The 12,931-nt window shown below is 48.1% G+C and overlaps 2 protein-coding genes across 2 annotated transcripts in view; both read right to left on the bottom strand.

Annotated features, from left to right (window-relative positions):
- CPT1C (carnitine palmitoyltransferase 1C) overlaps window positions 1-4,616 on the bottom strand; it is a 69,246-nt gene extending 64,630 nt beyond the window's left edge. The window contains exons 1-2 of the mRNA XM_083709250.1: window positions 4,294-4,616; window positions 3,933-3,986 (exon numbers count right to left, since the gene is read on the bottom strand). The gene's annotated coding sequence lies outside the window, so the exon portion shown is untranslated. The remainder of the gene's footprint in view (window positions 1-3,932; window positions 3,987-4,293) is intronic.
- A 2,223-nt stretch (window positions 4,617-6,839) lies between these two features.
- On the bottom strand, window positions 6,840-12,003 carry LOC310830245 (pro-adrenomedullin-like). Its single transcript, XM_083709986.1, has 4 exons — window positions 11,253-12,003; window positions 10,366-10,460; window positions 9,304-9,465; window positions 6,840-7,677 (listed from the first exon to the last, which is right to left on the bottom strand). The coding sequence occupies exons 2-4, from the start codon at window positions 10,449-10,451 to the stop codon at window positions 7,449-7,451; spliced, it is 477 nt and encodes a 158-aa protein (XP_083566112.1). The 5' UTR covers window positions 10,452-10,460; window positions 11,253-12,003; the 3' UTR covers window positions 6,840-7,448.
- Window positions 12,004-12,931: the final 928 nt, after the last annotated feature.

Raw genomic sequence — 12,931 nt, 5'->3', positions numbered from 1 at the left:
TTCCACTCCTCTTCAAACTTTGTTACTTTTTGATGTCTAATCTTATTAGTCATTTTCGCCAACTCCGCATATTCAAACATCTTCACTTGCCACTCCACTAACGTTGGGGTCTCCATTTCTGGGCCACAAGAATTCTAGCGGCAGTCGTAGCATACATAAATAACCTACAATCCTCTTTTTTTACTTCACCTCCTATTATCCCTAGCAGGAAAGCCTCTGGTTTCTTTGGGAATGCATATTTAAACAGTTTTTTCATTTCGTTATAAATCAGGTCCCAAAAGTTTTTCATTTTTTTCGCAAGTCCACCACATGTGGAAGAGTTCACCATCTTGCACATCACAGAATCATAGAATTGTAGAGCTGGAAGGGACCCTGAGGACCATCTAGTCCAACCCCCTGCAATGCAGGAACATGCATACGGGGATCGAACCTGCAACCTTGGCGTTATCAGCACCATGCTCTAACCAACTGAGCTGTCCAGACAGTCTCTAATCAAACCACCTTTTTAAAAAAACGTGTAAAGATTCCAGATGACAATTACATATAAGAAACTGGGGTGTGCAACTCAACGAACTCAAATCATACACAGCCACCTTGGGGAGGAGGGAGGAGAATGGCCTTTGCAAGCTGCATCTAAGCCAACACTATGCTTGGGAGCTAGATAAACATGGTGCCCCCATGCCAATAATACTCAATGTAAGTACAGTGGTACCTCATGTTAAAAACTTAATTCGTTCTGGGGGTCCGTTCTTAACCTGAAACTGTTCTTAACCTGAGGTGCCACTTTAGCTAATGGGACCTCCCGCTGCCACCGCCGTGCAATTTCTGTTCTCATCCTGAAGCAAAGTTCTTAACCCAAGGTACTATTTCTGGGTTAGCGGAGTCTGTAACCTGAAGCGTCTGTAACCTGAAGCATCTGTAACTCGAGGTACCACTGTAGAAACAAATTAGGGCCCAGAGTTTACATGCACAAACATCACTGGGCCCCAGAAGGAGCACAGCTTCACATCCAGCCCCTAACGGTTTGCAGAAGAAGGAGAGAGGGAGAGGAGAAAGTAAGATGAGGAACCCCCTGGAGGGTATCAAACCAGGGATGGGGACCCTGTTCAGAGAGCCACATGCCACTGGTGGGCAGGCCAGAGACAAAAGAAAGTGAGGTAATGGACTGGACTCTTACCTCTGTTGAAGCAGGATACTGTCCTCCAGCCACACACAGTCAGAGGTTTTCAGCATCACCAACTCTAAAGGTAAAGGGACCCCTGACCATCAGGTCCAGTAGTGGCCGACTCTGGGATTGCGGCGCTCATCTCGCTTTATTGGCCAAGGGAACCGGCATACAGCTTCCGGGTCAGGTGGACAGCATGACTAAGCTGCTTCTGGCGAACCAGAGCAGCGCATGGAAACGCCGTTTACCTTCCCACCGGAGCGGTACCTATTTATCTACTTGCACTTTGACGTGCTTTTGAACTGCTAGGTTGGCAGGAGGAGGGACCGAGCAACGGGAGCTCAGCCTGTCGTGGGGATTCGAACCGCCGACCTTCTGATCGGCAAGTCCTAGGCTCTGTGGTTTAACCCACAGCACCACCCGCATCCCTCACTGACTCTACATACACACAAATCCTTCTGCCCCCCACCCAAGCAAGGAAGAGGCATTGTCTCAGGTCAAGAACAGGTCCCAGACAGGCAGAAGCACTCGAATAAGATGCACAGCAGGGCCAGTGAGAAATGTGACCTAGAGAGAGGGAGGCACAGGGAGTCCTGTTGGCCAGAGAGGTCTGAGGTTCCTCGCCCCTCCTTTAGGGAGAGATGCAGGAAGCAGCAGGCCTCCTCTAATGCCATCACAGAAAAAAGAAGCACTGCCTGCTTTCTAACCACCAACACTTCTCAGGTACTGTAGATTCGCTTCATTCCTGAATGACATCCACCCATCCAAGAGAGTCTTATGTTTTTACAACGAACAATTAAACTGGAATGCTAGCTTCTCAAGAACACCACACAAAGGACTTTATCCATTAATTATATGGATATAGTTTAGCCTAGGTCTTCTGCCCCCACTGAGCCTTCCTGGAAGCAAATATCTCTCTTTATAATCTATTGCCTGAAGCAGAATTAGAAAATAGCCTGAAAAGTAACATTATTTTAATAACTCTCTGGGTTGCATGATTTCTGAGGCCCATTTCAGATTGCTATGTAGGTGGCACCTAGGATATGTATTCCTTTTGACCTACTTGATCCAGTAGACTCCACACACACACACACACACACACACACACACACAAACCCCTACATGCCTGATATTCTGGGTTCTATTGAGTGACAGCTGTCCACCAAAACTGGCATGGCTAGTGCTGTTGTTTAGGCATCAAGCCATTGCTCAATCTCTCTCTATCTCATATGCATGAGGTGCACATTTGCTGGTTTCCTGACTTAAGACTTTCTACTTACAGGTTAAGGGGGAAGGTTTGAAGTGATAAAGATGTACAAGTGTATGGCAGCCAGCCACAAAAATGTGCTTTCTGTGGTATCAGGAAGTGCCTTTTAAAGTTAGGTATTGAAGGAGGAGAGGACAGGTTAGGATACCCTAAAACCTGTGTAAGTCACACACACACACACCCCGCAGGCCTCAAAACTGTCCAAAATTCCATGGAAATGTCTCACTCAGTTAAACAAGACTTTGCTTAACACAAGCAAGCACCAAATGAGCACCAAACATAGCAGGCAGGCAGACCAGTTTACCATAATTAAGAACAAAAAGTCAACCAGTGGAAAAGTAATGTTGGGAGGCTGATTTTAATCATAAAAATCACCTGTGGGAAAATGATTAAGCATCAGCCTTCTGGTTTAAATTTGCAGGCTCTTGCGGCAGATTTTCATTTTTCTGGCGGAACAAGGAAACATTTGCAAACTTTAAAAAGGGGGGGGGGTCTTTTCCCCCTGCCTCCCCTATAGCCCAACAGCATTGCCACAAATAACTAGCAGAGGAGGAATATAAAACCAGGTAAGCTAGTATACATATTTGTCAGCTAGTAATTTCTATGGAGTTATATGTGAGGCTGCATGATCTGACATGGAATAAAAGGGTGTGATCCTTTGAAGATACTTTGGCCTCCCGAAATTGCTTTTCCACCCACAAAAGAAAGCATGCTTGCTAAAATTAAAATGATTACAACATTGGAGAAGGGGTGCGTGTGTACGAGAGGAGCCAAGTGAGGAAGGGAAACAGAAGGCATCCACCCCCCACGCAAAAAAGTTTTAACTGGTCTTCATGTTATTTTTGACAGAGGAAAGGATTAACTAACTTCCTCACTTCCAGGCACTGCCCATCCCCAAACCTACTTAAGAAATTGTTGTGATTATTATTATCATATATTTTTACTCCGCCCTATACTTGTAGGCCTTAGGGCGGTTACAGCATAAAACCACAATATGAAAAACACAGATGGCTGCTTCATGTGACCTCAGAGGATCCAGGGCCACTGACCTCCTTACCTTCTAGAAAGTTGAACATGACAGACGCCGTTTCTCATCTGGTGGAACGACTTGGGAGTGTGTGTACAAAGTGGCATAAGAAAAATCCTATTTGCCATTTAGGTTTTGGAAGCAAGCAATTATCTCTGCCCCCACCATCTCATTACAGTAGCAAGCCAAGCAAAAGCAGCAAAGGCATAAATCGATGCCTGCTGGAGGGGACAGCTACTCGCCTGCTTGCCATTTCCTCCCCAAAGTCCCCCCTCCCCACCCCACCCCCTCCAATCTCTGTGTGCCAACAGATCATTGATCAAACCCCAGCCTTGGTATCTGCACAGGCTTGTCTATAAATAGTACCCTATGTAGTGGATGCCCTCAGGAAGCGGCGTCCAGCTGTACACTGACGAGCGTCCATAAACCTTGACCCCCCCCCCCGAGACCACCTTCCTTCAGCTATTACATACCTGTTCCACCAGCAAGTCTCATTGGGCTCCTCCGGAGGGGTCAGGCTGCCAACTCTGGGAAAATTTAAAAAAACAAACAAACCGCACCTCAGGTTAGATTGGGACCCTGGGCCTTTGGTTCTTTCAGAAGAAGGCACCCCCAGCCCACACAGCTACTCCCACTAGGCTCCGCTGCTCCCTCAGGGAACCCATAACTCACCGCCACTAACCCATAAACCAGCCCCCCGTCCCAGTGTCTTCCTCCCCCCCCCCCCAGTTACTACGGACCCGGGTTGGTCTCGCCTCCCCAGCAGCCCCCAGAAAGAAGCCCTGTCTTGCCAGCAGCACCTACTAGGCCGGGGTGGGGGAAGGGAGGGCTCACCTTGCAACCTCTCTGGGGTGACCCCCCGGCCAAGAGCAACCGGGGCTGAGCCATGCGCCGAAGCTCAGGGCTGGGAAACAGGACCCCCCTGGCGACGGGCAGCCTTTCGGGGGTCCCCAGCGGCACCCCAGCTCCTCCTCCTCTTCCTCTCCATCCTCTCCGTTCTCTCCTCCTTCCCGGGCCGTTCCTTCCTCGCTCCTCCGGGTCCTTGCCCCTGGCGGCCCCCTGCTCCTTTACCCACTAGTCCGCCTGTCCTCTCCCGCCTGCCCGCCGGCCTCCAGCATCTCCCCTCCTCGTCGCCGCCCAGCTGGCCATGCCGGCTCCGGCCGTGCAAGGATTTTCCCGAAATGCCCCGCGCCGCTTTATTGATGCTGATGCTGCTGGAGGTGGTCGGGGCTTCCGGAGCCCCCGCCTTGAAATCTTTGGTTCCGGAGGCGCCACCGCTGACCCCCCCTTCTTTTGGAGCCGGAAGGTGTGTGGGGGAGAGGTTTCCCCAACCCCAGATTTCCAGTCGTCTTCCCCCCACCCCACCCCTCCACAATAGCCTCAAGTCTCCCTGTTTCACTACTGTACTCACAAGAGCTCCAGTTTTCTGAACCTCGTTTCATTTCACCTTTCATTGCCTCCTTGTTCATGGAAGCAGGAGTTGCAAAATGAGTAGAAAATGTTAATGTGTGGTGTGTGTGTGGGTTCGTTTGTTTTTTAATAATAATCTTAATTTGTTTGTATTTTGTGAACCGCTCTGGAATGAGTCAGATCATGCCTAAGGCCTGAATTTCACTCCCCCGAGAATCCCAACCCAACCTGGTTTCCCAGTCCTCCCAGGCACTTGTCCTCTCTTCATTCTTTGTCCTGCTACCCCTTTTCTCTTTCTGTCGCTTCCCTCTTTCTTCTTGACACTCTAGTTCTCTCGCAGCCTTCCTCCCCCTCTTATACAAAGAGAGAGAGAGAGCTGCTGAAATTTGTGGAGAAGAGACAGGTCATTTTAGTATGTCTGAGGTGATTGCTTGCAAAGGATTCCCTTCCCTTCTTGCACCACCCCCCTCCCACACCTACCTTGTCTTTTGGGATCCCTCCACCCCCACCATCCACATGAAATTATGCCGAAGAAGGCCACAGGCAGACCTTTGGGTGCAGGTCGCCCACCCCTGCTCAAAGAAAACAGGAAACCTCATACACATTGACACATGCATCTAGCTCAAGGTTTGTCAACCTTGTGCCCTCCAAATGTTGGACTACAACTCCCATCGTCCCTAGCCATTGACTGATGGGATATAGAGTGCAACAACATCTGGAGCCCACTGCATTGGCTAGCCCTGGTTCTTGATTAATTACCATCTCCACCTTTCCAAGAAACCAGCAGGTGTGGCTCACAGTTCCATTGATCTAAGCCACCTCTCTTCTTTAGGAGGAGATGGAGTATCCTAGTATTTTCTCATTCTTTGCATCCCTTTAATATATATTTTTTTCCGGTGGTTACAATGGCCAACCTGGACTGGAGATACCCAGGTCCAAATTCCCACTCAACAATGAATGGCCAGTGTTGGGCCATCAATGAATTGGGCAATGTTGGGCCACCCTAACTTACCTCACAGGATCGTTGTGAAGAGATAAAAGGTGGAGGCATGAACTATGTATGCAGTTCCTTTGAGGATGGAGGTGATTAATTTGCAAATAAATGGTAATGGTGAGTGGGATATAGCCACTTATGATAAATTAACATGTGCCATTAAGGAAAGACAGGGAATATGCAGGAGAAATTATTTTGAGGCGATATGGAAGGTGTTTGTAGCATTTGTCCTGTTAAAACAGAAAGGGGCCAAACCGTCGCAGGAGATGTTGAAATTTTGGGAGGTTGGATAGTTACAATGGAATGGTCTCGGGGGTGGGGTGCACATTTTTATTCATATCTATTTATGATTAGTATTTTGTCAAAATAGTAGTAGTAGTAGTAGTAGTAGTAGTAGTAGTAGATGGTAATGACAACCTGGGCAGAAAAATACAGAAATTCCAGCTGCTTATAGCTCTCAGTGATCAACAAAATGGCAGCACAGATTATGCTCAGGTTATATTCAACCAACCAATGGGTTTTTTTAGGTGAGTGAAAAGCTTTGTAACCCCCTTCTTTAGGAACAACAACCAGCTCAGAGCATCTCGGAGGTCCCAAGAGCCAAAGCAGAGTGCTCAGGAGCCCATGCCATTCTGTAGTTGTTCAGAACAACCAAGGCTTGGGAAAGGATTTCACCAGCTTGCAGCAATCCTTCACTGAATAAGGAGTATAACCACACCTCTGGCAACCAAACATGGGACTTCATCCACACTTCCTAGTTCCACCTAGGCACAAACTGGACTACATCAGTGCCTGCAGGAAGTGCAACAGGGCAGTACCAGGAAGCCTAGGATCTCTCAGAGAGGTGTGCCATTTAATTAACACCAGAGGGCGGCAGGAGGCGGGGACAAGTTTGCATCCATTCCCAACCACTCATTTCGCCTAGCACACTTAGCAACCTCACCCGAGCCAAAGCACCAAATAACACCACAAACAATTCCAGGTGGACAAATCTCTTTACTTGAAATCTCCTCTTGATGCGACTCCAGATGCATAAATGAAGCACAGAAGCCAGGAATGCCCAGGAATCCCGCCACCCTGCCTGCGATGTCACATAGCCGGTGAAGTCCATTTGTATTTTGCAGAGGAGCTATTCTGCAACGCCGAGATGTTCCAGTGTTCTTTTCCCGGGGGGGGGGGGCGCATGACCACTTTCCCATCCTCTTCCTTGGCTTCTATAGTATCCTCCTCCTGCGTTCTGGCAAAGAGCTGCTGCCCCGTTGGAGAAGGGGCTCTTAGCTTGACCGCCGCTGAACACAACTCCATTGAACACCCTGTGAGCCGTAGCAGCTATCCGATCTACAGCCTTGCATCCCTATGAAGCTTTGCCTAGGCACCAGTGGCCCAAATCGTGAACTGGGATGGGGGGCACTAAAATGCTGGAGACAGAAGAAGACCCACAACCATCCCATGATGGTGGCCACGCTTGTAGTTGCCCATTGCCTCTGAGCGCTCGGGGTCACTGAGTGTGTTCTGTTGATCCTTGCTGCTTCTCAGAGCCTGGTTCAGTTAGTGCCCATCTTTCCCCTCGTCAGCATGGTGTCTCTTAAGTGGGAGTGGGCAAGCCATGCTCAGCTGCCCGGCGTCTCCTGCGCCCATAGCCCATGGGATCGGCTGTGTCCTTGTTGTTCTTGCGGGATTCGTCCTTCTGGTTGTTGCCCCCGTAACGGTACAGCAGATTGGCCAGGTTCTGCACTTGGCAGGTGCCAAGCTGGCATCCGCGCATGGAAGGCAAGGCCAGCAGGTGTCGGGGGACACGATGCCCAGGAGAGGAGCTGTGGGTGGGGAAAAGAAGTATGAGGAACACTAGGGTCTTGTAGAGGACCTATATAGGGCCTGGAGCTGGAGGAATGATCTCTTGAATGGGAGCAAAAGGCACAGCCAGGCAGTGATGGGGGGTGATGTGAATTATAGTCCAGCTATATCTGGAGAACCACAGGCTCCCTATCCATGCTATACTAGAGCTGAGGCTTCGAATCATAGTTAGAAGGGTACCCCAAGGGTCATCTAGTCCAACCCCGCGCAATGCAGGAATCCTGCTCACAGCAGTCCCTGGGTGGACTCGAACCACCAACCTTTTGGTTAACAGCCTGGTGCTCTGACCCATCGCACCACCCGAGGGACTCAGGCTAAGATTGTCATGGGGCTAGGAATTGGCTTTCGCCCAGCCAAGAGATGGCTTCATCTTGGTCTGGTCCAGTTTGGGGCCGTGATTAAAAAAAAGAGTAGTGAAAGGCTAACTTTCATACTGGGGGGGGGGGGGGACACTCAGTCTTCACTACCATCCAAATAACTACACCCTATATAGGGACACAGGAAGCTGTCTTATACTGAGTCAGACTATTTGTCTATTTAGATCGGTATCATGCAATTGCAAATCAAGACTGGGTCAAGCCCCAAACGTGTAGGAGGAAAAATCAGTTTTGCCAGTGAATTCCACCCCCCCCCCCCTTTCTAACATTCTTCCACTGTTTTAATAGGAAGATTCCTTACGAGTTATTTCATTACTGCATCAGAAAAAGCTTCACCAGCAAAATTTCTGCCTATTGGGAAGCAAAACACCTCCCAGGTTAATTAAAAGGGAGAGGGGAGAGACAGTTTGGCAACTTCTGTCTGTAGGACGCATTTTACATATTTTCTGCCTGACACAAATAGGTGTTGTATGGTTAGATGATACGTTTAGCTTGCCAGGCTGTTTCACAAGCTCTAACCCCAAGGGGAAAAAATGAAATTTAAATTGTAAGATAGAGCGATTTTGTTCTTGCGAAATACAGATCAAGCAACATCAAGATTATTATATTCTAGATCAGACGTAGCCAGCGTGGTACCCTTCAGACTACAACTCCCATCATCCCTGGCTAGGGTTGATGGGATTTGGAATCCAGCAAGATCTGGAAGGCAGCACATTGGCTAGCCCTGTTCTAGATCTATTGTCGCACAGGTTTGACTGGTTGAAAGACCATGCCCTGACCCCCATGTTCTCTGGGAAGGTCTGAGGTCTACTGCGCTGGAAGACACAGCTCTAGAATCATAGAACTGTCGAGTTGGAAGGGACCTGGTCCAAGTGCCTGTAATGCATGAATCTCAGCTAAAGCATCCATGACAGATGATCATCAAGGGCCATAGCTCAGTAGCAGAATGTCCCAGGTCCAAAATCCAACATCTCCAGGTAGGGAAGAGAATGTCTTCTGTCAAAAACCCAAAAGACCTGCAGCCATTACTAAGCAAGATGGGTTGATGGTATGACTCAGTATAAAGCAGTTCCCTGCATTCCTGGACGGGTGTGAGATGGAAAGCTGAAGGTAGTGTTCTCTGGAATTAGAGGGTGATCTAGTGGCTATATCTAACGGGGCTAGTCTGCTCTGAGTGCAGGGATGTTGTCCTTTCAAGGTGCCACTTACCTCTTCAACAGGTTCAGCTGGCTTCTCACTCCCTCCAACTGCTCCCACTTGGTGGACCTTTCTCCTGCTTCCAGCCCAGGCTCCTGCAAGGCTCTACCATCTGCTCCTTCACGTATCTTCAGGAGCTGATTCAGGAAGGAGGCAAAAGGAGGGGGCTGCCGCCTGCAGAAAATAAGGTAGCAGGGAAGTAGGGTGGTTATAACACATTGATGATGGCCATAAGATGGGAGGATCCCTCACTTTCTCATCAGAACATCAGAATCAGGCCAATGGACCATCTGGTCCAGCCTCCTGTTCACACAGCAGCCACCCAGATGTGGCTGGGAATCCCGCAAGCAATACCTAAGTGCATGGGCAAGTCCCACGATTGCAGTTCTCAGCAACTGATATTCAGAAGAACACTGCCTCTGACAGCAGATATAGCACACAGACATCATGGGGAGCAGCCATTAATAGCCATCAAATTGCCTAATCCTCTTTTAAAGCCATTAATGTGCTGAGACCACATAACACCAGTCCTGAAAGACCTACATTGGCTCTAAGTACATTTCCGGGCACAATTCAAAGTGTTGGCGCTGACCTTTAAAGCCCTAAATGAAAGAGCGTCTCCACCCACATCGTTCATCCCGGACACTGAGGTCCAGCTTCGAGGGCCTTCTGGCGGTTCTCTCACTCCAAGAAGCGGAGTTACAGGGAACCAGACAGAGGGCCTTCTTGGTAGTGTTGCCCGCCCTGTGGAATGCCCTCCCACCAGAGGTGGAAATAAACAACTATCTGACTTTTAGAAGACATCTGAAGGCAGCCCTGTTTAGGGAAGCTTGTAATATTTGATGAATTATTGTATTTTAATATTTTGTTGGAAGCCGCCCAGAGTGGCTGGGGAAACCCAGTCAGGTAGGCAGGGTAAAAATAATATATTATTATTATTATTCAAGTTGGTGACCCCATTGCTACCTCTTGTGGGGTGGTGGTGGATTTTGTGGTTTATGCATTGTGTTGCCCTCCTCCTTACTCGAAACCAACCACCCTGAATCACCGCCTGCCCATTTCCCAGCTGCTCACCTGTCTGGTGCTCCAAATGCCCTCCAGGGCTGACATGAAGACGTCATCAGCAAACAAAGCATCACAACAAACCTTCTTGAATCCATGATCCTGACCTGGGAAGAAAAGGGCAAAGATGAAGCTGTGCTATAGTTCATTCTGGCTCCGTTCTGGATTCCGTGTTCAAGGGGACCTGCTCAGGTATATTTTAACAAAAATATACCTGAGCAGACTGCCTTTCCTTTCTCACCAACAACCACAACCCTCCACATATCTTGGATGAGGGTGCGATTTCAAGGCAGCCTGAGACTCAGCAAAAGCAACATCTCTCCCTTACGGTGAGGTCTACAACAATGCATTTTTGGTGCTCACAGAACTCATCCATGGGATATTTTAAATTGGATATGAATGCATGTAAATAAGTATTTTAAAATGAGGTGGTACCCCTGGCAGGTAATTACTGCAATGTTTTGTTTGACCAATCAATTAGATTGATCAATTTTTTAAAAAATAGTGACAAAAAATGTGCCCCCAATTAATTTTTAATTCAAGTTTATAAATTAAGCCCCAGAAAGGAATTTAATTAATCTGTTGGAAAACAGTGAGCCATTTTGAACCTTCTCCGATCCCCTTGGAAGTAGCCAAGTGATGCTCACATCCAGTTCATACTCTTCCCTCCCCAAACCAGAGGAATATATTGCATCAGCTATTGATAGATCATCACAGCCTACCTGATCAGTTCCATCCCATCCACACTTCTGGGTTGATAACATCTGCTTTACCTCCCAAAAGCCAAGAAAGGCTCACCAAAGCCCTTCTTAACGCAAGCCTATCATCTACCCGAGAAGCCACAAAGCCTCTCTAAATCCCAGAGCACTCAGAAGTCCTGAGGAGATGGAGACACTTACCTGATATCTCTAGCGGTTCAGTCGAGTTGAGTCTGTTCTGGTCACTTTGACTCTGAGGCTCTGTCCAGCAGTAGCTGTTTAGTGTCCAGTCGCTGGTGTGTGTGTGTGGCTTTTATGCTACTGTTCAGGGGGTGGGACTTTTGGAGGAGCTTCCGAGACCTTCACAAGCAGACAGGATGGGGGTGGGTCTTCCTGGCTTGTTTGAAGGATAGGCAAAGGGCTGTAGCCTATTCCTTCCCACCCTCAGCCCCCAGCCCATGCCTTCCTTTTCATGCTTTCTGTCATGCACACATATTCACACTGGCTCATCCTGTCTGACTCTGCAGGGATTCTTCTCCCCGCTCCTGCCTCCCCGCCCTCTGTTGACCTCCCAGACAGACAGACATGTCCTCAGACACACACGCACAAACACACACACAGGTCTACACGTAAACGCCAGCTTTCCTGGTATTTTCCCTCCTCCCATCTTGAGATCTAAGAGCCCTTGTATTCTCGATTTCTCCCACCACCCGTTGCTATCCTTCCCCATTCCAAAGGATGACTTAACATCAGCGGCCAACTGATGAGGAAGGCAGTACGAACACTTTGCCCAGTTTGTGTTTTGTGTCATCAGAAAAGCAAGGGGGCAGGGTTTTTTTAAAAAAAAACTGCATCAGGTGAGTGGGCAGTTTTGCATTGGGCTCACCTGTTAGGTCGTAATGAAATCTGCACTTTTCTGAATGTTGCAATGCAGTTCCACCACCATGACATATGCAGAAATAATAATAATAATTATTTATTTTTATTTATACCCTGCCCATCTGGCTGGGCTTCCCCAGCCACTCTGGGCGGCTTCCAACTAAATATTAAAATACAGTAATACATCAAACATTAAAAGCTTCCCTAAACAGGGCTGCCTTCAGATGTCTTCTAAATGTCTTGGTAGTTGTTGTTCTCTTTGACATCTGGTGGGAGGGCATTCCACAGGGCAGGCACCACTACCGAGAAGGCCCTCTGCCTGGTTTCCTGTAATTTGGCTTCTCGCAGTGAGGGAACCGCCAGAAGGCCCTTGGTGCTGGACCTCAGTGTCTGGGTAGAACGATGAGGGTGGAGACACTCCTTCAGAAAGGTGCATATGCTAGGTAACACTGGCAGGGGGAAAAGGTAAAGGTAAAGGACCCCTGGATGGTTAAGTCCAGTCAAAGGCGACTATGAGGTTGTGGCGCTCATCTCGCTTTCAGGCCGAGGGAACAAAGTGGCACTAATAAAGAAAAGTTCCAGGGTGGCAACAGAAAGCAAAATAAAAATGCTTCTGCAGTTCATCAGAACTATCCAGCAATATCAAGTTTTAGGAAAACTGGTGCTATTAACAGTAACCCTTCTAGTTGGTTAATTGATTTGGCAACTTCCAGGCACATGACGTCTGATGCTAATCCCCCCCCCCAAAAAAATTAAATGATAACTCGTCAGAGGCAGCTTTAGTGGAAACAAAATATGTGTGAAATGAAGAGGAACAGGTTTGCTCAAGTGTGTTGCATGTAGAAATACTGTTTGTAATGAAGTGAGAGCAGTAGTTGTGCAAATTAACAAATAAAAAAGTTTTGAGATTTTGCATGCTACATTAAAATTGATTAATTCATTAAGAAGGGTGTTGTAAGAAAAACACTGGGGCCTAATTTGAATAATAGAGTGCCTGCTTT

Source organism: Podarcis gaigeae (genome assembly GCF_964106915.1).
Source record: "Podarcis gaigeae genome assembly, chromosome: 13".
In the NCBI taxonomy this organism is placed as follows: Eukaryota; Metazoa; Chordata; class Lepidosauria; order Squamata; family Lacertidae; genus Podarcis; species Podarcis gaigeae.
Note: the sequence above shows the minus strand (reverse complement) of the source record. Positions and strands in the feature narration are given on the sequence as shown.

Excerpts from the sequence above, each read along its gene's own strand:
- LOC310830245 (XM_083709986.1), bottom strand. The coding sequence starts at position 10,451 with ATGGATTCAAGAAGGTTTGTTGTGATGCTTTGTTTGCTGATGACGTCT. Across the intron at positions 9,466-10,365 it reads GCATTTGGAGCACCAGACAG|GCGGCAGCCCCCTCCTTTTG; the intron begins GTGAGCAGCTGG and ends TATTTTCTGCAG. Across the intron at positions 7,678-9,303 it reads CAGCTGAACCTGTTGAAGAG|CTCCTCTCCTGGGCATCGTG; the intron begins GTAAGTGGCACC and ends CCCCACCCACAG.